Source organism: Salmo trutta, chromosome 8 (genome assembly GCF_901001165.1).
Source record: "Salmo trutta chromosome 8, fSalTru1.1, whole genome shotgun sequence".
NCBI classification, from domain to species: domain Eukaryota; kingdom Metazoa; phylum Chordata; class Actinopteri; order Salmoniformes; family Salmonidae; genus Salmo; species Salmo trutta.
This window is the reverse complement of record NC_042964.1, coordinates 34093311-34119547: the sequence shown is the minus strand read 5'-3', so window position 1 is coordinate 34119547 and position 26237 is coordinate 34093311. Positions and strand designations below refer to the sequence as shown.

Here is a 26237-nt window from a genome sequence, read left to right as displayed (position 1 = left end):
CATTTTTAATACAATATGTATTAACTATGCAACAGAACAGACGAACAGGAATGACATTTACTCTCATGGGTGGATAAAAATAACTATCTGAATGCCACGCCCCTACTAAACTACCCCTCCAGTCTTCTGATCTGACCCGCTGGGTATTATCTCAATAAACCAGCACCAATAACCCAGCACCCAGCATCAATAATCCAGCATTTTTTAAGAAAACAACCCAACTAAGTGACCCAACGCCTGCAACCCAGCAGTAGGGTCAACCAAACAACCCAGCAGTAGGGTCAACCAAACAACCCAGCAGTTAGTTTCAAATAAATAACGCAGCATTTTTTTAAGTGAGAGAAAGATAGAGAGAGAGTAAGAGAAAAATACACCTTTTACAGTGATTTTTTTGACAACATTTATTAAGTTTGCATAGAAAATAGATGCGACAATTGCCCGCTACACTCAAAAAAGGCTGAGTTAAAAACAACCCAGCGCTGGGTAAACAGTGGACAGAACACAGATTGGGTTCTTTTTGACCCAGCCAATTGGGTCACTTAGTTGGGTTATTGAACTATTATCCAACAGGTCAGATCAGAAGACTGGAGGCATGGCTTAGTAGAGGTGTGGGTTTTAGATAGTTTATTTTGGCCACCTGGGAGAGTAAATGTCATTCCGGTTCTTCTTTTCTGTTACAGTAAACACATGCATCCTAATGTTGAGATAGTTACCACTTTACAGTATTTTAACTAATAGTGTTATTAATTGTACTGTATATTTAAATATGTGATGTGCCAAAATATTGAAAGGAAATGTTTACTTTTAGTGTACAAACATAACATGATGAACAGGAATTACTCTCATGGGCGGCCAAAAATACCTAACTGAAAGCCACGGCCCCAACAGGCCATGTCTCCTGAAAATAGCCTGTGGATTACATTACAAAAAAAGACCCATCTTCTGGGTCAACCCAGTACAGAAAGTCAATAAAAACCCAACTGATGGTTAAATGAACCACTGTTTGGGTAATCAAACAGTGGTTTGGTAATCAAAAGGCATGGCCTATTAGGGGCAATGAATAACATTGTTCTAAACAAAATTAAGGCACTTATTAAAGTTACAAAAGCGTCAGTGCTCAACCTTAACATGTGTCGACAATACAACAGAAAAGATTAACTGGAATGACATGTACCGGTGGCTAAAAAGAGCGCATTGCGTGGTTTTCAGCTTTTAACACATTAATTACAGGAATTGACACAACATGTGTTGAAATATTTATACAAATCAGGTTGTGCCAACATAGTGATTGTGTTAAAAGTAACACATATGTGTCGTCCCTAACTAGACACACGAATGTGTTCAAAAATAACACATTTTCTAAGAGTGTGTATGCCCATCCCAATTATCTGTTTCATGTCTCAGGTATCCCGCGAAAGCCAGCGTGGATAGAATGCAAGAACGTACTAATATCTGCCATACTCGGACAATTCTCATGTGCCAACATATTGCCATAGTCCATGCCATGGTGAAACTTTCACTCTGATAGATCTGAAAAAATGAAGAAACCCGTACACTGCTCTTGCTAGTATCACTGTTCTTTATTAAGCTTTACGTATCGGCCTCAAGGCCTTCGTCAGAGTTTTTTTGATCTGAAATAACAGGATGGTGAAACTTGCATCCAGCCAGACAGAAAAGCAAGGCAAAGTAATTCAAGCTTTCTTGAAAGTCAGAGCAATTGATGTCCTGCAAAGAAACACTTTTATAGTGGGAAAAAAAATTGGATTTCGAATTATTCGGCAATAATCATTTATTCTAAGAAACGCCGTTTCCATCATCATTTGTTGCAATAAAGAAAGTTAGACAAAAGAAAAATCCACCCTGTCGAAGAGATACAAATGTTGTCGATCTTAAGAACATTTCTCCTACTTCTGCCATTTCCATTACACATCGCAATGTTTTGTTATTTTTGCAAAAAAGTTTTTGTCGAATAAACCTGGGTCAATGGAAATCTGCCTATAGAGAGGTTGAGAGAGATGTTGTTTTTCAGCTGGAGCAGCATGATTTTTGCAGAGATGTGTGTGAACAGTGTGAGAGAGCAGGAGAGGTGCGTAGGTAGATGGGTAGCAGGCATGCACACATAAATTATATTTCATTTTTCATTTCTCCACAAGCTGCCACCTCAGCTGAGACCACAGTCAGAGAGACATCAGCATATCTAACCTAGCAGCATGAGAACTTCCATATCCACAGAACAACTCATCTCATCTCGCTCTCTCCCACGTCTCTCGCTCTCTTGGTTTCTCCCTCTCTCTCTCTCTCTCTCTGTTTCTCTCGCTCTGTTTCTCTTTCTCTCTCCCTCTCGCTCCCTCCCTCCCACCTCTCTCCCTTTTTCTTTTTCTCTCTCTCTCTCTTTCTATCCTCCTCTAGTGGGGACTGCACACACTCACAGTCAGAGACACTGGGGTTATTGTTGACATTTAGGTGCCATGGAGCAGAGAGAAGGGATGTTGCATATGCGTGGCCTATCTGGAGGTCTACACAGCCATGTGTGTATGCACTAAGTCACGGTCATGTTCTGTGAAGCAGCACTCAGGAGACCACTGAGGGGAGGAATGGAGTAGAAACCATGTGTTTGATGTAATTGACACCATTCCACTAATACCACTCAAACCATTACCACAAGCCCATCCTCCCCAATTAAGCTGCCGCCAACCCCCTTTGGTGTAGCAATATGGAGTCAACACTCCAATCATGGAGTGTGGTCGACAAAACATCACCCCATCAAGAAATACCGAAAGAGGGCGACTGGGATGAAGGCGTGTGTGTATAATCATAACCCCAGAACAACAACACAGGGAGGTCACACCACACGCCACTCACCTAGAGCTACAATCATCACACACCACTGACCTATGGTGTGCGTGCATGCGTGAGAGAAGACAGTTTCTCAGCAGGGAGGTGCCATTATGGAAATGGGAAGAGTTCCACCGCTGCGGCATCTCGCCGTATCACCCGCGCCACCAGACACGCACAAAGAGACCGCCCTCGCTCACACAAACACACACACACATTGCTCGCTGGTGGTTGACATTAGTCACTGCAACGTCTCAATGTGCATAATTAGCGTGTGCGTCTATGTGCAACTATTCAAGCGAAGGCACTCGGAGTAATGTGTGTGTCCATTAGCACCAGGTGGTTGTACACAGCCCTGAGACTGGCATAGCTTCTCTTTAACAGTTCCAGCAGTTATGCAGTTCTACACATGTTAGTTACACACACACACACAGCCTCATGCTGAAGCACAGCCTGATGTCAATGAGAGGGGGAGAGCACACAGTCCTTTAACAACAATAACATATTTACTGTGATGGTTTTGACTGACATAGGCCTATAGAAGCCAGCTCTTGCTTCATCTTCTCCTGTTGATTCCACCGATACCGGACTCCTCAGGGAGGTTGGTGGCACCTTCGTTTGGGAGGACGGGCTCGTGGTAACGACTGGAACGGAATCAGTGGAATGGTATCAAATCCGTCAAACACACGGTTTCCATGTGTTTGATGCCATTCAACTGCTTCCGTCCCGGCCATTATTATGAGCTGTTCTCCCTTCAGCAGCTTCCCCTGCCAGACTCCTTGTGTCCTGCTATGACCTTCAGCAGCCAGTCATCAGACCATCAGACCACAGTAACTGACAGTAAAACATTTTACACCTGCCAACAGAGCTGTAGAGTTTTTATATCTCATTGGGCCCAACTCTCTCATAATAACTATTTAACCACATCGTCAGAAGTTTGGATGATTGTTTTAATGGTGTTTATTTCAATTACAAGCTAGCTAGCACAAGAAATAGAGCCAATCTGTTTGGAAATAAGGAAATGGTCTGTCCTTGGGAGTGTGACAGGGCGTTGGAGCATGACGAATAATACTAGTCGACTAAGGCATCTCAAGACCCTAAGATTCTGCTTCCTTGCAATAGCTTTACCTCTTAAAACACCATCACAATGTTAAAAACACTAATCATGTTTATCAAACCCTTGGTTTTCTCAGAGATCTTTCCGAGAGTAATTGGAGACGGTGCAGAATTTCAGCACAAAATATCTCAGTGTATTTTCTTTTATTATTGCCGTGAGAACACATCCTATTGAGAGCAAGTTGTAGATACAGCTGTGTCATACTCTTGGTGCAGTTCCAAGCCTCTCCAAAACCACATTCTCACAAGACCAATCCGGGCTTAAACATCTCATATACAATAGAGTCAGACATTTTTGACACCCTTGATAAAGATTAGCAATAATGACTAATTAGAATAAATTGTTCAAATATTGAGATATATTGTCGATAATGATGAGTGAGAAAGTTACAAAGGGTCAAAGGTCATACCCCTAAGACATGCTAACCTTGGCATGTCTTGGAGGTATGATCTTTGGCCCATCTGTAAGTTTCTCACTCATCATTATTTACAATTCATTCAGAATGATCCGTAACCACGGTAACAGCCACATTAATGCAGAAGTGTTTAGAAACATACTCTATTCTTATTTAAAATAAAAGTGACTCCAAAATGACACAATACATTATTTCCCATTAATTTCTATTGGGCACAAAATAATTTGAAACCCGACCAAATGCATCCAGCCAGATGGTATCGTCAAAAACTTGATGTAGTCATTGTGTGCTAGGAATATGGGCCCAAATACTAAACTTTTGACTACTACATTTAAAATAATCTTTCGGGGTGTCAATGATTTTTACCCCTACTTTTTTGAAAGAAATATAAGTAAACTAAATCTCTTTCTCTGAGCAATATATGCACATTATTAAAAATAATAATAATATATTTATTATTAATAATAAAATATAATAATAATAATATTTTTTTTATTGCATACAATACATTTCATTATTTGAATTATGTATTTTATACAGTCATTATTGCTCATTTTTATCAAGGTTGTCAATTATTTTCAACCCCACTGTTGAAAAGCTGAGAAAGGAAATGTGTTGTGGATCTGTGTAGATCAAATGGGTTGCCAAAAATAAAGATGACGACTGAGATGATGAGTTAGGGATATAGACAGGAACTGAAATAAGAAAAGGCATTACAGTATGTTAAAATATAATATTGCATTGTAGCCTGAGTGCCAGTCTGCTTGTGATATCATGCCAACTCCTTGTCAATCATTGTCAGTGGGGAATCGTGAGGGGCTTCTAGGCCTTCAGAGACAAAATAAAATATATTGATCTTCTGATTTCATCTGTTCAGCTGTGTTGGAAAGAGAAGAGTTAATACTGAAAAGAAAAAAAATGTAGTTGGTGATCTCTGGGTAGAAGAATCGAGCTCAGCCAGCCATTAGATAGGCCTTCAGAACCTGTACAGAAGGCCTCTGCCATTCAACTGTATTAGAGCAGAATTTTGGAGTGACAGTGGAATGAACCAATCACATTTAGACTAGCAATGTGACGGGTAGGCCTTCTTGAAGGCCTTCACCCTACACGTCACAATTTAGAGCGCAAGAAAACATAATCAGTAGATTAATCAGTGGCGCAAGCAGTAGTTTCCCCACGCTAACGCCTCGATGACATGTACAGCTTCATTGTGCAAAATGGTACGCAACATCATCTGAATATGTGTGCAACAAAAGTTCAACATTCACCTTCTGCTACCATTTCGGTCAAACCGTCTACGTATACAGTTTGATGCATGCATTCGATAAATCCAACGTATGCGCCACACAGAACGCACTGCAACTGCCTCTGCAACGCAATGCTGCAAGCCAAACGCAGCGTTCGATTGGAAATGAATGTACTTCTGGTGTACCAAAATGCAATGCTGCTGTCGGTGTGATCGAGGCGCTACACTAGTAAAGTTACCTAGCGTGTGTTGTAGTAGTGTGACAATGTTAACCAGCGTGTGTTGTGGTAGTGTGACAATGTTAGCTAGTTTGTGTTGTAGTAGTGTGACAATGTTAGCTAGTTTGTGTTGTAGTAGTGTGACAATGTTAACCAGCTTGTGTTGTGGTAGTGTGACAATGTTAACCAGCTTGTGTTGTAGTAGTGTGACAATGTTAGCTAGTTTGTGTTGTGGTAGTGTGACAATGTTAGCTAGTTTGTGTTGTAGTAGTGTGACGATGTTAACCAGCTTGTGTTGTGGTAGTGTGACAATGTTAACCAGCTTGTGTTGTAGTAGTGTGACAACGTTAGCAAGTTTGTGTTGTAGTAGTGTGACAATGTTAGCTAGTTTGTGTTATAGTAGGATGACAATGTTAGCTGGTTTGTGTTGTAGTAGTGTGACAATGGCGACGGCGGATGCAGCAGCTTTTATCAACTTCAAGGTGGCATGTTGCTGCTAATTTTTCAAGATTCACTTTCAAACTTCTTTCAAACTTTGTTTACAAATTATCATCATGTGGTGTGGCTTTGTTTTTTGTTGCAGTTCGCTTGCGTCTCTTTCAAAATAATAACAGTGAGACATTGTTGCGTTTAAACTTTCGACCACGCGTTAGTGTGATGAACATGATCAAATATATTTGCAATGGGAAGTAATAGCTGGTTTGTTCATTTGGGAAATGGTTGTGCTTTTCATTGTTATAATTTCACGGTTCCTACTGGAGTGAATGGGCTGCTTATTCTTTAACATGATTTGATGCTGTGTGTGACTGCTGTCTTCTGTCTATCAGCCCGTGTCTGTGTGTTTGACCAACATTGGCTCTCCTTCAGCGCCATGATGGAGTGCACAGGTAATACGGTCGCTGTCCTTTTAGCACCACAAGCCTGTCACCTTTGATGTGACACTGTTGTTGTCGCTATTGGTGATCGTGGTGTTAGGTTACCATAGGTTGTGTGAACAGTGTGCTTTTTGCTTTGCTGGTGGCATTATTTTATGCTGTGCGTCCATGCCGGTTCTGTGTGTGCTGCAGCACGAAGCGCAGCCAGGCTTGTTCGATTCATTCATAACGTCACCAAAAAGCATTGCTCCTCCTTCACAAGAACTAGAATGGTCCGACTACAGGAAAATATCATGTCGGCCGCATTAAGTGATGCTATATGTTCTGTTATTTTCTGGATTGTTCCGTTTGATACAATGTATTGGAAGATTTTTGGTCCCTCTGAAGGCCTAGGTCCTATAGTCAGGGTTCACCACCAATCAGTATCGTGTTTGGCTTAACAATGAGCAATAGAGTTGGCAAGAGCAGAAACAGATGTGGGACCAGGCTAACAGTGTGGTACTGTACGAGGCTAATGAGATGGCCATTTGGTGGTGGAATGTAGTTAATTACATGGGCGTGGTGTTGGTTGTACTAACGAGGTTTGTCTGCCTTGCCGCTCTGTAGGTGTTTAATTGAGCGTGTTTAATATTGTTATGGATCTCAGTCTTTCCATTTACTCCGGATTAATAGCTAGATTCCCTCTCCACTCAGAGTGAAAGGCTTCATCCCAAATGGCACCCTATTCCCTATATAGTGAACTACTTTTGACCACGTCCCACAGGGCTCTGTGTAGGGGATACGGTTCCATTTGGGACACAACCAAAATGAATAAGAGAGAAAAATAATTTACTGCCACAAGTGACAGGCACAAACAGAAAACTAAAAGTCTAGATTATTATATTTATATATTCACCCCCTGGCTTGAAAGGATGTAGATTTAGCGGCGGCTTGATTTATGAACAGTTGACTTTTTCAACTAAATAAATTGCTAATGCAGTGGCAGGTGCAGTAGAAATGGCCTGCAGGTAATTATATATGACACCTAAAGTAGCCTATTAAAAATAATTCCATCGTTGAAGTGGCACTTGGCAGAGGCAGGGGAGCTGGGAGAGGATGCAGAAAGGGATGCTTTCTGCCCTCTGAGTGTGGGAGTGTGTGTGCATGTGTGCAGATTCGGTTCAATTAAGGCCATACAGATAATGAATGCGTTTTAGCTCGTGTGTGTGTGTGTGTGTGTGTGTGTGTATAACTATTCTTGTGGGGACCAGCAGTCTCCACGAGAATAGTAAACAAACAACATTTTGACCAACAGGGGACATTTTGTTAGTCCCCACGAGGCCAAATGCTATTTCTAGGGGGTTTAGGATTAAGGTTAGAATTAGTGTTAGAATTACATTAAGGGTTAGGGTTAGGCGCTAGGGTTAAGTTAAGGGTTAGGTTTTTGGGTTAAGGTTAGGGTTAGGGTAAGAGTACAGGTTACGGTTAGGTTTAGGGTTCATGGAAAATAGGAATTTGAATAGGACTGAACTGTGTGTCCCCACAAGGTTAGCTGTACAAGAAAGTGTGTGTGTGTGTGCGCCCAAGTGCAGGCGCGTGTGGTGTGTGTGGCTAATAGCGTGAAACTGATAATGAATAAGATTAGTCCCTTATGGAAGGGCTAAGTGGTCTCTTGGTGGTTCATTTTTCAATCAAATTTGCAGCCGGTGCTGTTCTGAGACCAAGTGAGGATGTTTTACACACAGGAGAGGTGTCACAACAGGAACAGGAATATAACCATCGGGACACTATTTGATTACTTGACATTGATATGGTACTGGTTATCCCTGCACATAGCTTCATTGTTGTGTATAATTATGATTTTTTTTTTTTACTCTGCATCATTGGGAAGGGCTCAGAAGCAAGCATTTCATAGTAAAGTATATACCCGTTGTTTTCGGGTGTATGTGACAAATGCAATTTGATTTGATTTGACACGATTCACACTTAATAACTAAATAATGCTGCTATGCTGAAAACCAAACTATCAGTATGCATTTCAACATCAAATCAACTTAAGTCATTCACAACAGGAAGTCCAGGGTATGACCCAGATATTTAACTAGTTTCTGAAAGCCATAGGGAATAGTGTTCCATTTCTGGCACAATGAATGAAATGATTGGAAACAGTTGGCTCCCATGTGTAGCCTAATTCCTGAGAGGTGCTGTTGAATTTAAGGGTTTGCGCCCACAGCTCCTCTCCCATCTCTCCTGCTCTCCTCTATGACATGAGAGAGATGAAGGGATGGAGATTAGAGAGCGACAAGAGAGGAGAGATGTCGTCCCTCTGCTACCCATCAGGCCCTCTGCTGGAGAGATCAAAGGGCCGTGATGTCACACTTCTGGGCACCTGTTGGGTGGGGAGGGGGAAATTTAATTTGTTCAATTTGAGATGTGAATGTTATAGGAGTGCAATGCTGTTCGTGGCCAAAAATGCATGAAAATGGTCCCACATGCAGACCAAGTGTTCTGTATTTCATCAGCTAACAAGTTAAGATCTAGGCCTTGATGTGAGAGCAATTTCTACCTGGAGTCTTATTAGCCGGTGAAAAAGTGGGAAACTTCAGAGGCTGGAGAGGCACAGCACCAATTATTCAGGCAAATACACACCTTCCCCACGGGAGGGGGGATGAGAGGAGAGAGAGGGAGGGCTGAGAGCAGCTATTGACTAGCACTGCAGTGCCATACTTTTTGTTATACGCACATACACACACTCTCTCTCCCTCTCTCACTCGCTCTCTCTCTTGCTCCTCTCTCACTTTATAATGAAAATCAGAGGGTGGCTGTCATGCTACAGGACAAATTATAGAGATTTGAGACCAGTAAACTCCTTCCTTTCCTCTCTCTTTACCTCTCTCTCTCTCCCTCCCTTCCTGAGGGTGCCCTGGTCTTTGGTGATGTCATCCTTAGTCACACACAGGTCCCAAGGCCAAAGCAGTTTAAAGGCTTTCTTACCTTTTACTATTCTGCTCTCTGGGTCTCACCAGTCTCTCTCTATAGCTACGCACACGCGCAGCCCTGCCCTTAAAGATAGGATTCTTCATGACTATCTTTTGTCTCAAAGTAGGTTGAGTAGAAAGGGGAGGTCAGATTTCTAGTAGTAGATACACCTGTCTGTTACACGCTCCCTCAGTCTCTACATAGAAAACAGTCAATCCACCCACTGACAAAAGGACATATGATAGAGCGATGATAGAGAGGAAGAAATAAACACATAATCCCTCCGTCTAAACCATCTAAACTGGAACATCCATTTCAGTAATGGGTGCAATGAGTCCAAATACCAGATTGATATAGATTTGAAAAATGTATATTATTTATATTTGAGTATTATAAGATGATTTATTCACTCAATGTACATGCAAAAACAGAGATATGGAAACAAACAATTCTAAAAATCAACCTGCAATACAGTATGCTGGGAAAAGGATAATGATGAGCGTGGTTTTGGGTTAACACTGGTTATTAACACCAACACCTGGATTCTTTTTCACCAATGAGTGTTATTTTAACACTTACAGAGGTAACACCTGAATCAACACTAAAAATGTTATACTGAAAAATCAACACTAGGCAACACTGGTCAATTTGCTTTGCACGCACATACACAAACTCACTCTCTCGCTCCCTCTCTCTGTCACTTCATAATGGCAATCAGAGGGTGGCCGTCATGCTACAAAACAAATTATAGAGATCTGAGACCAGAGAACTCCTTTTCCTCTCGCTCTACCTCTTCCCCCCTCTCTCCCTCCATCCCTCCCTCCCCCTGTCTCTCCCTCCCTACCTCCCTGCCTGAGGGTACCCTGGTCTTTGGTGATGTCATCCTTAAGGTGCCCACGTGTTTCCCAGCCAAAACAGTTTCGAAGAGTTTGTGCATATATTATGACAACATTTTGTTCGTTTTGGACTTCGGCGAGGGATTTTTCAGCTGTTCGGGCTGACGAAAAAAGAATTCTGGAGGCAAGCCGAAGTCTACACTAGGGCTGTGGCGGTCATGAAATTTTGTCAGCCGGTTATTGTCAGGCTAAAGACTGCCGGGCTCACGGTAATTGACCGTTAATTAACATAAACACGTTTAGCATCTCCGGGCCTCCACGCATACAAGCTGCTGATCGAACATCTACATTTTTTGCAACATTCACAACCAAAGTTGCCAAATATCTCTAAATCTAGCGTATAGGACCTGTTTCAAATGATCACTTTAACGCTCAACATAGCCACTTCATATTCACACTCGCTCTGGAATGGGAAAAATATCCTTTCTATTTTATTCAGCTAAGTTCAATGATATTATTTTACTATAAAATCATATAATATAAAATAATGGCAGGGGACTCACAAGCATTTCGCTACACTCGCATTAACATCTGCTAACCATGTGTATGTGACCAATAAAATTTGATTTGGCTATGTGCCATGCTATGGACTGTAGGCTTGTTCATTTAGCAGACAAGATATGCTTGTAAGTCCCCTGTCATTATTTTATATTATTTGATTTTATAGTAAAATAATATGATTATTTATGTAATATTTTCAAGCCAAGGTCTTTTAAAAGAAAATTCCACCCGAAAACTATCTTTTGGAATTTGTTTTATTAGTCCATTGTTGACATAGTCCAAAAAATGTTTTGCTTGTCACCAATCAAGTTTAAGATATGTAGCTTTCAAAATTCAGAAATCATCCCTGTATGATTCATTTTGCATCCTATGATGCAAAACGCAGCATCATATGATGCAAAATGCATCATACAGGGATGATTTCCGTATTTTGAAAGTTATATATGTTTAAAACCTGATTGGTGACAAGCAAAACATTTTGGGACTATGTCAACAATGGACTAATGAAACAAATTCCAAAAGATAGTTTTTGGGTGGAGCGTTCCTTTAAGGAAGTACGTGAACGCAACCCTTCGGTTCGCCTAGTCGACTTCGGCAAGCCGCCAGCCAAACTGAGGCTTACTGACGCCTTCGGTCACACACAGGTCCCTAGGTAGCCTGTGAAGGAGGGGGGGATGGAGAGATCAGGAAGGGATGGATGGATGAAAGAGGGGTCGCCCCTGAGGCGCAGTGGGGCCCTGCTCTGCCACAAAGGCTATTAAACTCTAACACTTATTGGCTATTCCTTCTCTCACTCTATGCATTATTCACACAGATCCAAAAAGACAGACAGTTAAAAATACATGGACAAGGCCAACACAGTTTAGAGGCTTTCTTACCTTTTCCTATTCTGCTCTCTGGGTCTCACCAGTCTCTTCCTATAGCTACGCACACACACACACACACAGCTCTGCTCTTAAAGATAGTTATGAAGAACCCTATATTTTGTCTCAAAGTGGATTGGGTGAAAAAGGAGGTCAGATTTTGTGTAGTAGATATACCTGTCTGTTACATATTCCCTCAGTCTCTTCATATATAGTGCCATCGGAAAGTATTTAGTCCCCTTGACTTTTTCCACATTTTGTTAGGTTACAGCCTTATTCTATAGTTTATTAAATCGTTTTTTTCCCCTCATCAATCTACACACAATGCCCAATAATGACGAAGCAAAAACAGGTTTTTAGACATTTTTGCAAATTTATTAAAAATAAACTACTGAAATATTACATTTACATAAGTATTCAGACCCTTTACTCAGTACTTTGTTGTAGCCCCTTTGGCAGCAATTACAGCCGCGAGTCCTCTTGGGTATGATGCTACAAGCTTGGCACACCTGTATTTGGGGAGTTTCTCCCATTCTTCTCTGCAGATCCTCTCAAGCTCTGTCAGGTTGGATGGGGAGCGAGGCGGCCAGCTCTAGGAAGAGTCTTGGTGGTTCTAAACTTCTTCCATTTAAGAATGATGGAGGCCACTGTGTTCTTGGGGACCTTCAATGCTGCAGAAATGTTTTGGTACCCTTCCCCAGATCTGTGCCTCGACACAATCCTGTCTCGGAGCTCTATGGACAATTCCTTCGACCTCAAGGCTTGGTTTTTGCTCTGACATGCACTGTCAACTGTGGGACCTTATATAGACAGCTGTGTGCCTTTCCAAATCATGTCCAATCAATTGAATTTACCACAGGTGGACTCCAATCAAGTTGTAGAAACATCTCAAGGATGATCAATGGAAACAGGATACACCTGAGCTCAATTTCGAGTCTCATAGCAAAGGGTCTGAATATTTATGTAAAGGTATTTCTGTTTGTTTTTTTATACATTGCAAAAAAAAAATTAAAAAACTGTTTTCGCTTTGTCATTATTGGGTATTGTGCTGTAATTTCTGAGGGCATTGTTTGATTTAATACATTTTAGTCCCGTGTGGCTCAGTTGGTAGAACATGGTGTTTGCAACACCAGGGTTGTGGGTTCAATTCCCACGGGGGACCAGTACGGAGAAAAAAAATGTATGCATTCACTACTGTAAGTCGCTCTGGATAAGAACGTCTGCTAAATGACTAAAATGTAAAATGTAGAATAAGGCTGTAACGTAACAAAATGTGGAAAAAGTCAAGGGGTCTGAATTCTTTCCGAAGGCACGGTAAATCAGTCAATCCATCCATTGACAGAGGGATAATAGAGAGGAAGAATATACATATACATAGGCATCCTGATGACGCCATTCCTGTACGAGTCCGGAAATGGCTTCTGCGAGAACAGGAGAGTGCATATATTATGACAACATTTTGTGACGACTCTGTCCGTTTCGGACTTCAGTGTTATGTTTCTGGAGGCAAGCCAAAGTCTACCCTAGGGCTGTGGTGGTCATGACATTTTGTCAGCCGGTTATTGTCAGGCTGCCGGTCTCACGGTAATTGACCGTTAATTAACATAAACACGTTTAGCATCTCCGGGCCTCCACGCATACAAGCTGCTGGTGCGGCACGCCTTTGGAACATCTACATTTTTAAAAGTCTAATAACTCAATTGAAAAAAACACAGTAAATCCATGATTTATTTTAGGCAGGTCTAAAGAAACATTATGATATGAAGAAAATGTATTTCAGAAGAACACAATATGAGTTGGCCTATGTTATCTGGCTATGTGCCATGCTATGGGCTGTAGGCTTGTTCATTTAGCAGACAGGATGTAAGTCCCCTGACATTATTTTATATGATATGATTTTCTAGTAAAAGAACATAGTTGAACTTAGCTGAATAAAATAGAAAGGATATTTTTCCCATTCCAGAGCGAGTGTGAATATGAAGTAGCTATGTAAAGGGGATAGCTATGTAGCTATGTAAAGGGGATAGCTATGTAGCTATGTAAATGGGATAGCTATGTAGCTATGTAAAAGGGATAGCTATGTAGCTATGTAAAGGGGATAATTTGAAACAGGTCCTATACACTAGCTTTAGACATATTTGGCAACTGTAGCTGTGAATGATGCAAACCACCATTTAACCTCTATTTAAGTATTCACAGCCTATTTTCAGCTCTCGCTCTCCTCGTCCACTAATGTTGTTTCCGTGTTTTCCCACAACCCTTTTAAAAATAATTCTGGGGTGCTGATAAAACATAGAAACAGCTCCCTCTGGACAGGAGGTTGGGAAAAGAGAGGAGAGTTCATCTTTCTTCCCTTCTTTTCCCCTCATTCTCTTCCAACCCTCTTGTTCCCCTCCTTCCCTGTATTCTAACAAAGCCCTAGGAGCCAGTAGGAGCCAGTGCACAAAACCTGGGTCAAGTACAGAATTTGAATATTTTCAAATAACTTGTAAAGTACAGAGGTGAGGGTGATTTAGCTTGGGGTTTGCACTTTGGGACTATTCCATCACTCATGGCAACCAAGAGAACCAACCATTGAGTATCAAACTCTCATTAGTCTCCTTACGTTGTTCAGCAACAAAAAACAAAGCTCTTGTTCGTGCCATGCGCTTTGACTGCCCGTATACCGTAGATATACAGCATAACGTTAAGAAGACATAACACAGTGCAGTCACTTGCCCTGACCGTCTTGCCTGGACTACCCATAGAGATATACTGCACAATAATAACCAGCCAGTTTCTCTCTCAGGCAAAAGCCATGCATGGGGAGCTGTTTTGCAGTGTGTCACTCTGACAGGCGGTTTATAAGAGGCAGCCTACGGAGTTATTTTACACATCTCCTCCTCAACCCTGGGGGCCCTCCTTAGAGGGGGCCCTCCTTAGAGGCAGGTGACAAGTCTCAGAGAACAGCCCAGACCCACTGCTAACACACACACACACACTTCTTACACACGCAGCCCAAGAACACTACTAACACACACGTCTTACGCAAGCAGACCAAGAACACTCCTCACAGAGACTTTTAAAACGCACACAATCCTCAAACACACATCCTACATCCATATACGCACAAAACACAGACAAACACACAAACCTAACACCTGCACCCCAAATGCACTCCTGACAATCACACACATATTTCATTCACACCCATTGCACAATCTCCTCACACAAAACGCGTTACACACACTCGTGAGTCGTGACACACTTAGCCCAAACACACTACTCTCTCACCCCTTACACAACTTCCTTACAGACCTGACCCAAAAACACTTGTTACCCCCATTCTCTTAAAGGGATAGTTGCCCCAAACCCACATTCTACCACCAGGCTTTTCCAGAATCAGATTGATTATTAAAACAAACTCTGGTGACCTCGACTCACTCTCAAAGAGCTTGAGGAGGAACTGGTAGACACATCATAACTTACCACGTAAACAAACTTCACTCAAAAAACTGTGTGTGTGTGTGTGTGTGTGTGTGTGTGTGTGTGTGTGTGCGTGTGCGCGTGCGTGCGTGCGTGCGTGTGTGTGTGTGTGTGTGCGTGTGCGCGTGCGTGCGTGTGTGTGTATGTTCATGAGTGTGTTGCCAGCGGGGCTCGTTTGATGAATCATCAGTACATCAACCCAGGCCGAAAATAAATATTTTCAGACGTAAAATTAGAGCTCTCCTCGTTAGTGAGGGCCTGGTCTTCGCTCTCTATGGTGTGGCGGCCATCTTGTTTGAGACAGGCAGAGAGAGTCTACGTCTGTGTCCCCCCTATTCCCTATGTAGTGCACTACTTTTGACCAGGGCCCATAGGGCTCTGGTCAAAAGTAGTGGACTGCTTAGGGAGTAGGATGCCATTTGGGAAGCAGTCAGTCGCTCCTCTCTAATGAGATCTCATGGTTGTTGTTGTTGTTGTTGTGAAGAACCCCTGGCTTCATTATCAGCCACATAATTCTCTCATCATTAAGGAGATCAACAGCACAATCATCAGAGTCCTGAGACTCCTGAGAGAGACACTCTCTCTATTTCTCTCTGTTGATCTCAATCTCTCTCTTCTATCCCTCTCTTCTCTCCGTCTCTAAATCGCTCTCTCTTCCTCTCTCTCCCTTCCTAACTCAGTTCACAGTAAAACAGACACATATTAGCACACTTTCTGTCTGGACCTGTCCAATCACATCCTCAGAAGTCTTGCCTTGTGGCCGTCTGTAACTCTGTCCTTTAAACTCTTCAATGCAGAGGGCGAAATCGTCACGATGACCTCTATGCGCCATGTATGACTCATGAGCATGTATTTGTTAATTCCATTCCAATCTAATTGTTGTCTCCGGAGTGTTATGGAGCAACACAATTGGTTAATAATTCACTGAGCAGTCTTTGAAATGATCCTCTTTTATCGACGTGTTCTTAGTTCAACTACAGAGTGCATGATGTTCCGGGGGCCTGAAAATATTTGCTCTCGCCAATTTGATTCTCAGCAAGACTCTGAAATAATCATTCCCTTACACCCCCTCAATCCTCTTACCCCTTGGCAGTTGGGAGCAGAGAGATTCATGGACAGACTAGGAAATCCAGCTCAGGCAACAGAGAAACGATCTTCTCCTCATCCTATCAGATGATAGTAACACAGTAATACTGAGACTCTGGGTAATATCATACATCGCAGCAGATAATACTGCTCCAGAAGCTGCATTGTAGGAGTGTCGCGTTATCTATGAAACCTTCATCAACGCACGCATGCACACACAGACACCCCTTATTCCTCCCCAAACATGAATGCATTTTGAATAGCACGGGAAGTTATGGGAAAAGACATCACTAACGTTCCCGTTCTATCTGACCTTTTCTTCAATTGAAATGGTTGGAATAGAATGGATCCCAAACCTGTCTACACAGTGATCCAGAGTCCCATTGATCTAATAATCAACAGTATAATTACCAACCTGGCACCTCTGGAGCTTCTCAATCAATACCCAACCAGGCAGGCAGGCAGGACAGGTGTAGGCCTGGTTAACCTGCCTTACAGAGGGCAACGGAGGGAGGAGATACCCACAGTCTGTGTCCACTCCCAGCCCTGCTCTGTAGAGAGACAGGGGGTGAAACATGGAGCAGCAAGGAGGAAGGGTTAGTGGAGGGAAGCGGTTGTGTCTGGTTGGGGTATCCGGGGCCGGAACGTCCATACATCCATCTCATTTCTCCCAGTTTCCACCACCACCATGCTGGCAGTGTCTGATAGGTACATCTGGGTTCTCCTCTTATTTGAGACAGGCAGAGAGAGTATATGTCTGTGTCCCACCTATTCCCTAAGCAGTCCACTACTTTTCACCAGAGCCCTGTGGGCCCCGGTCAAAAGTAGTGCACTACATAGGGAATAGGGTGCCATCAGTCTCTCCTCTCGAATAAGATCTCCTGGTTGCTGTTAGGATGTGAATAACTCCGGGCTGAGTGGGAGAGTATGTTGGGTTTGAAATATCCGGGGCAGGAACCTCCATCCATCAACCTCCATCTTGGATCTAATTCCTCACAGTTTCCACCATCACTGGGTTTCCCCATTTGGGTTTACCATGCTGCTCAATGCATCTGGGTTCTCCTCTGTGCTGACTAAGGGAGTCTGGGGGCTCCAGTGGGGAGATTAGCTGGCCCATGCCACCCAGTATGACATCTTCTCCAACATGCTATTTCCAGACGGCAACACACACTGCATCACTCATGAGACATGAAGCAGCAGATAAAGCATCTACATAGTAATGTGATACGGAGCACAATCCATCCTTCCAGACACACACACACACACACACACACACACACAAAGAAACGCTACAATGCACACACACACACACACACACGCAGAGAGACACACATTAACACACACACATACATTAAGTGTACAAAACATTAACAACATCTGGTCTTTCCATGACATAGACTGACCAGGGGAATCCAGGTGAAAGCTATGATCTCTTATTGATGTCACTTGTTAAATCCACTTCAACCAGAGTCGATGATGTATTGTGTGTGGGTGCCATTCAGAGGGTGATTTAAGTGCCTTTCAACGGGGTATGGTAGTAGGTGCCAGGCGCACCGGTTTGTGTCAAGAACTGCAATGCTGCTGGGTTTTTCATGCTCAACAGTTTTCTGTATGTATCAAGAATGGTCCACCAGCCAAAGGACATCCAGCCAACTTGACACAAATGTGGGAAGCATTGGAGTCAAAATGGACCAGCATCCCTGTGGGGTCGGGGGTGCAACCCAATATTATGATGGTGTTCTTAATGTTTTGTACACTCAGTGTATACATACACACACACACACACACACACACACACACACACACAAATGCTACAATGCAAACACACAGACAGACACACACACAAGCCTACCAATCCCCTGCTCTAAATCCTATTAGAAGAATGAGAGCTATGCGTAGCGACCCAAAATCAAGTCCCTGTGTGTGCCGTTTCCATGACATATTCCTTCCTAAATCATGTTTAATATTATTATGCAGAGTTAGAATACAGCACTGCCTTTCACACAGAACCACGGCAGTGATATGGTGAGAAAAAGGATACATATGAGAGAGAGAGAGAGAGAGAGAGAGAGAGAGAGAGAGAGAGAGAGAGTGAGAGAGAGCGAGAGAGAGAGGGAGAGAGAGAGGGAAAATGAAAAAGAGAGAGAGAGAAAGAAGATAAAGGTGTATGGCTGAGAATGTCACATGGATCATTAGGAGGCGCATATTTCCACATTGCACTCGCATCGTTCAACCTTGTTCAACTAATGATGGCGGCAACACACACACTCTTGTGCTCGTATACACACACTCCTCTGTTCCAACCACTCTACCATTAATTGGCTTTTGTACCCTAGACGGTAATTGATTTCATTGTTTCTCCATGTTCTAGAAAGCCCAGTCTAGACCAGTCTAGCATAGATCCAATTTTAACAGCAAACTCCCATGACCAAAACCTCATACACACACACGCACACACACACACACACACACACACAGTCCCCTGGGCTGGGGGCAGAGTGAAGTGGAGTATTCTTCAATAAGATTGATTGCATTTTAATTGGTTAACTTTATCTGCCTGCAGTAGTGAGAGAGCACGGCTTGCTGAAGTGGCGTCTCCGTGTGTAATACCAGAGAATCAATGTCAGAAGCCAGGCTGAGAACACAATAATGGCTCTGACAGACACACACACACACACACACACACACACAGGTCAGGGTAATATCCTGTTGGAACAATGAGCATCCATCTGAGGAGGAGAGGATAAAAGGAGGAGGAGGAGGGGAGATAGACATGATGAAGCCCAGGCCCTGGCAGCCGGCAATATACTCCATTTACTGTAAAGAGACCCCCTACATACAACACACAGTGCCTGGTGTTCAACACCTACACACACAGTGCAATAGTATCCGCACGAACACAACACAAATATCCACGGTATGGCTCCGACATCAATGTAAACACAAACCATGACATCACCAACACTGAAACTAGCAGGGTTCTTAAACCAGACCCAGCCTGACTAACCCAACCAAACTCAAGTCAATCTAACCCAGACCCAGCCTGACTAACCCAACCAAACTCAAGTCAATCTAAACCAGACCCAGCCTGACTAACCCAACCAAACTCAAGTCAATCTAACCCAGACCCAGCCTGACTAACCCAACCAAACTCAAGTCAAACTAAACCAGACCCAGCCTGACTAACCCAACCAAACTCAAGTCAAACTAAACCAAACCAACCAGAAACCAACCCAGACCCGTTCCAGTGTCCTTACCTTGAACAGCCTCAGTATATTGGCAACCATGATGGACACGGAGCTGGCCGCCGCCCCGATCACCCCCACGATCTTATCAGGCTTGGCGAAGATGGGCAGGTCGCCATTGGCACAGCGTACGTCCGAGCCGTCCTTCTCGATGAGGGCTTGGACAAAGGTCAGCGACTGCTCCAGGGCATAGGTGTCTCTGGAGCAGGTATCCAGGATCCGGGCCCCCAGGGTGATGTTGGGGAGCAGCTCCGTGTCCTTGTTGATCAGGTCGATGGCGAACATCATGGCCTCAAGACGATGGATCCCTTTCTCCTTCTTTAGTTCCCCGCAGGGCATGCCGCCGCCCCCCCGGGAGTGCACTGGGAACAGGCCGCCCAGGATGATGTCGCCTTCCAATCGGATGGAGTGGGCGTACTCCTGATTGGGCGCAGTGCCGATGGCGGGGTCCGTGATTCGCTGAGGGGAGGCCAGGGGGAGGAGCCAGGAACATGAGGTAAGGAAGTGGAAAAGGAAGTGGCCTGCGGCGAGGAGGGAAGGAAGGCGTTGGGGTTCCGACAACGCCATGGTAACAGTTGGATGGCGGTTGTGGGAGGAGTTACTGAGAAGTTACGGTGGAGAGTGTGGGCGGGATCATAGGTGAAAGGGCGTCAGTCCCCCGGGGGAGGAGTTCGGGAAGGAGTTAGCAGGCCGCTCTAAGATGTCCCGGGCCCATGAGGCATGCATGACCCAGTAGAGGAGAGAGAGATAGAGAGAGATAGAGACAGAGATAGAGACAGAGAGACTAGTAGAGGAGGTAAGTGCAGCTGCAGTGATGATAATCCTGAACTCACATCTTCAGCAGACCCTGGAAGATACACACACAGAGAACACAAAGCAGTCAGTGCCTCAGTCAGCCATCTACTGGGTAGCACACACAGTCCCTCCCTCCCTCACACACACACACACACACACACACACACACACACAACCGCCAATCCTATCCCACTGACAAGTCCATCCTATCCGCCAGTGCCAAGCCTGTCAAACACAAAGTGCCAAGCCTGTCAAACACATCAACAACGCTCCAGAATGAATTATTCACGTGGACAGAGTGAAGGTTACTCAGTGTGTAATCATTCAGTCATTCAGTGAACATCTACTGGTTCTACACCTGTTTGACTGACAGCTGCATGGGAATCCAAACCTGGGAGGTGTCACCTCAGCTACCTAATCATTATCATCAGAAACAGGACAGTAATGATGTAGCAAGCCATCCTAGTATGTGAGTCAGTGAGAAGCGCAAGGCTTTCGTGGAGCAGGTTTTGGAGTAACTCTCTTTTGTTTTCTTGCTGGTCTCATTCCCGCTTTGGACTTCCTTCACGAATGGAAGTGATGTTATTGCTGGCCAATCAGATTAGGCTACTGGGTGCCCTCTTTACCTCAAAATATAATATCCACTGGCTGGCCTAGTTTATCTGTAGCCCACTAATTAACTTTTAGCATTCATATCATATCATATCAATATTCCTCAGACAAAACAAAGGCATGAGGAAAAGACAATCACCGAGAGAGAGGAGGAGGGCCTTCCTAATAGTGTGTTTGACCGGTTATGGTTTGACCACACCCGCTTCCCCAAAATAGTCAAATGTGTGGATATTCGTCTGAGTTGGATAGAAGAGCATATTAACAACATCACAATGTGGAAATATCAATGAGTTTCACATTCCTAGCAATACTGTACATATGGCAGTATTGGCTAAATAAGTCTAAACTTCCTCCTGCGCGACATGACCACTTTTGCGCGCGTCCGTGTTCGTTCCAAAAGGCACAGATGCTGCGCAGTATGCTTGTGTGGGCTGAACCGGCTGCGCATTTCTGGGATGCTGAGATGCTAGGGAACTGCTGCATCATTGCATATAAATAGCCTAATGTATATTCGGGACATCGTGGCAATATTTCTCCCTCCCTGCCCCTCCATGTACCCATATTTCCATACATATCAATATCACCTTTCCACACATCCAGCACTTTCACATACATTGAGTGTACAAAAAAATGTAGAAAACATTCCTAATATTGAGTTACCCTCAGAACAGCCTTTTTGCCCTCAGAACAGCCTCAATTCATCGGGGCATGGCCTCTAAAATATGTTGAAAGCGTTCCACAGGGATGCTGGCCCATGTTGACTCCAATGCTTCCCACAGTTGTGTCAAGTTGGCTGGATGTCCTTTGGGTGGTGGACCATTCTTGAAACATACGGGAAACTGTTGAGCGTGAAAAACCCAGCAGCGTTGCAGTTCTTAACACAAACCCGGTGCGCCTTGCACGTACTACCATACCCTCTTCAAAGGCATTTAAATATTTTGTCTTGCCCATTCACCCTCTGAATGGCACCCACACACAATCCATGTCTCAAGTGTCTCAAGGCCTAAAAATCCTATTTAACCTGTCTCCTTCCCTTCATTTACACTGATTGAGGTGGATTTAACAAGTGACATCAATAAGGGATCCTAGCTTTCACCTCGATTCACTTGGTCAGTCTGTCATTGAAAGAGCAGATGTTCATAATGTTTTGTACACTCAGTGTATGGTTGCTAACTATACTCTTAGGAAATATATGAATCATTTACCTTGAAAGGATAACATTACTATAGCACTTTACCAAGCACTTTAACAAAACAATATATATATAATGCACTTGGGTAAGGCACACGCATTTTAATATAAAACAGCACACTTTTATGGCTAGGTTATATTCCTAATTGGCTATTCAGGCTGTATTCATGCGTACACTGTAAACCCCAATGTGCTGTCTTTACTCAAAACTTTGAGGAAATTCATTGCACTTAATATATTTGAGTACAGTAATTGTGTAGTCTTTACTCAAAACTATATTCACTGTGAGCCTGTAGGGGTTCCAGATTTGAGTTGTATCAGCTTGAACATTTTGAGTAACGCCCCCACTAAGCCACGCATCCACTATAATTTCCCAGTGTGCCTTGCCTTTTCGAGTGAATTGTAGTTACCACCGATGACTGTATTGTTAGTGACAGAGACATGGTTGTTGAATTCATTCCATTTCAGTCCTGTGGTCTTCATCGAGTGAGTTCCTAGGTGAATGTTATTATAATTAAACTCTTTATGACAATACATAAGGCCTTGTTTTGAGGCTGAACAAAATTCCAGTTACTTTCCCAGATTTAAAAAAAAAATCCTGGTTGAAGGATTTCCAGGAATCTTCCAACCACAACTTCTGGAAAACCTGGGATATTCTCAAGAATTTTGCAACGCTAACTGCATGTCACATTACGCTAGCTTGCAAAGCGACGCGTAATTCCTATTGGAAACCAGCCAGAGATGGGCTATTCAACAGTTGCAATTCTTATTCACCGACATTCCAACATCGACATAATGAGGAGACTACCTAAACCATTTCAGCTGGAACAACCATTTCAGTAAGGGGTGCAAAAAATTATTAGATTATTTTAGAAAAAAATATGTTATTTATCTTTATTTAGCATAAGATTTATCTATCAATCCATCCCTCAACCTACATTCAAAAACACAGATATTAATTTTTTTTTTTTTAAATCGACCTGAAGTAGAGCATGCTGGGAAAAGGTTATTTTGTTGTTATTTGTTATAATAACTTTTTTTTAAATAGAGCTGATGTGATTTCTCATTTAGTTTTGAGTCAGTACCACATACACATTTTAAGTAATAATGACTTTTCATTGACTTTGAGTTCGACTTACTAGAAGTATTTGAGTTAATAATGGCTTGGGGTTTACAGTGTAAGAATGGATCTTTCAACATATTGTTTTCTTTTACAGAATTGTATTTCACTTCTGCAATAAAACGTTATCACTTTCGATCCTGCTCGGGTTGGAACGTGTGACTCACTAATAAGAGAGAATTGACAGAACGGTGGAAATTCCAGCAGTGTGATCGTTATTGTTGGCAGTAAGATGAAGGGAGTATTACCCTGCGAGGCAGAGGCTGGCACATTTCACTTTTTAATTTACACCAATCACTAGGTGTCAGGCTGCACCACCCGCTCTACCGGTCATTATATTAGGTTTTCTCATGTACAGAGACGTTCTCTGGGAAGCGCACTGCTCTCTCCACAAAGTGATGGCTTTTCTCTCTTTTTCGCCTCTCTCTCTCTCTCTCTCTCTCTCTCTCTCTCTCTCTCTCTCTCTCTCTCTCTCTCTCTCTCTCTCTCTCTCTCTCTCTGCTATTTTCTCCCCCTCCCTCTGCTCGTTTCTCTCTCCCCTCTCCCCGCCCGTTCCTCCCCCTCCTCATTCGTTTCCCACCTCTCACCGCACACGTAGTATATGACATCTGTTTTTTTTTGCATTCAGATCACAGGCAGGTAAAGACACCAACAAACGGGAACGAATCAAACACATCCCAAATCCCTCCAACGGTTCCCCCCGAAATTGACTTGTGATCCTCCAATTCCCTTGACCCGTTCTGGCAGATGAGAGAAGCAACGGAACTCCCTACAGAAGACGTGGTGGAAGTGGTGGGTTAGTATGATTTGTTGCGGGGATAGATCGGGTTCAATGTGGGGTACACCACCACCCTCTGAAACACACGACTGATTAAAGCAGTGGAATGAAGCAGGCGGCTGTGGAATACATATCTGGTTTGTGCTCCAAAGAGAAATAACGACCTAATGATGTCTTCATGGTAGGCTACATTTAATTAGATTAAAACGTTATCAAACCATGTTTTTTTTTTCAATATAACATTTTTGCGTCTAGAGATTGAGACAGCGTCGTTCATGTGTGTGAAATAATGCGTCCTTTTTCAGTGAGCTCTGAAAATCACACTATTCATATCCCAATTATTTTCATCTAATTTTCCCATATTAATTACAACTAATTATATCACAAAACACGACGTTTGGGCTACGGGTAAGATCAGATGTATGGATCGTTCCTAAATGCCATCTGAGGGGATGCTGTTTCTTGGCGCGCGGAACAGAGCAGAGAGCGCATTCCTTTGGGTCAATATCGGAACTTCGTTGCGGAGCTCAGCAGTTTCCTTTCCCAAACCCGAACCCTCTCATTTAGCTACAGGTCACAACTGACTAATGATACAGTGTGGACTGTCAACATCAACTATGCATATCGATAATGAAAGGATAAATAGTTATTTACGGGCTAATTTGCAGAACCATCGAGGGTAATTAATTTAACAATGAGGGAGAAAAAAAATGCAGATGAGGAAGAGCGATGGATTCTTCAGATAGAGGAAGATAGGGGAAACCTGGAAGAATGATGTCTGATGGGACCTTCTCAGACATACGAAAACTATGAAACGAAATATGTAATTTAAAAAAAAATGCCTACCTGCTTTTCCGTGACTTGATTGAGGGTTCCTCGCGCCTTCGCATCCCACTCACAGATGCACGCGCCTCTGGTTGTCGGTGCTGAAAGGGACAGCGCATGCAGCCATCCAGCCAAGCAGCGAGCGCGCGTCTCCGCCAAAATGAATCACAAAAAAAACACCCACCGGCAGCGATTGGTCTCCCAACTCTCTCTCTCTCTCTCTCTCTCTCTCTCTCTCTCTCACCCTCTCTCCGCATACCCTCTTCTCCCTTTATCAGCATCGACACCATTTATCTGTAGCATAAATGACAAAGAAACTGTTTGGAATGCAACATTTACGCAGTCACATTCTGATGCATCTGCCCAGAAGAGTCCCATTAAATGAATCAGTTATGATTGAAATCAACGTCTGTAAACAAGACATCTGACGACATCAATAAGCCTACATCTACTAGCTGCATAATAGCCAACAAAAAACGCTCACACCAATATACATGTGTTGCTACATGCAAATAGGCAAATTCCAATCAACAGGCCTATTGGTTGCAATGATCAATTTATAACTTGACTTATGCTATATATTGGTAATTAACAACCAAAATGAATACAGACGGGGGTACGAGCAAAGTTCAGGCAGCTGATTCATCAACAAAAAAACTATTTCACGTTCAATGAGGCTGATGTGCGAGACGTGATAAAATTGTCATGACTTTAGGAGCGAGCGCCTCACTAGATAGAGCACTATCGCCATCTAGCGTTACGTAGCCCACAGTAGGTCTAGAAACGAAACATCGGTCATGTCAATTCATGGAAACTATTGATTTTAGCTCTTCTGTCAAAAAAAAGCCCATAGGTTGAATCAACCTAAGCATACTTTTTCAGGGATAGACTATCAATACGCAAAAACACTTCAAATCCACCAATAATATACCAATTTAAATCCGAGCCTCAATATCAAAAGTAGCCTAGCCCAGTGGTTCTTAAATAGGGTCCGCGGACGCCTGGGGGTCAGTGGAGGTACTACAAGGGGTCCGCTGCCTGATCGCAAAATACTGTCTCATATACAGTACACACCGCCTGTCGGGCTGCTTTGTATAGCAAGCCAAGGCCAAGTGACTCACTGTCTGTACGAGCGAACCATTTTCGTAAACGGTACCTAATAAACTAAAAGGCTAAAGAAAAGCCTTAAAAACCCT

The 26237-nt window shown here is 43.2% G+C and overlaps 1 protein-coding gene across 2 annotated transcripts in view; it reads right to left on the bottom strand.

The window, feature by feature from the left end:
- Window positions 1–25156, bottom strand: part of LOC115198752 (metabotropic glutamate receptor 8-like) — a 230261-nt gene extending 205105 nt beyond the window's left edge. For both annotated transcript variants that reach the window (XM_029760997.1, XM_029760996.1), the window contains exons 1-2: window positions 25063–25156; window positions 19733–20567 (exon numbers count right to left, since the gene is read on the bottom strand). In XM_029760997.1, the coding sequence (XP_029616857.1) occupies window positions 19733–20287 (555 nt within the window). In that variant the 5' untranslated portion in view covers window positions 20288–20567; window positions 25063–25156. The remainder of the gene's footprint in view (window positions 1–19732; window positions 20568–25062) is intronic.
- Window positions 25157–26237: the final 1081 nt, after the last annotated feature.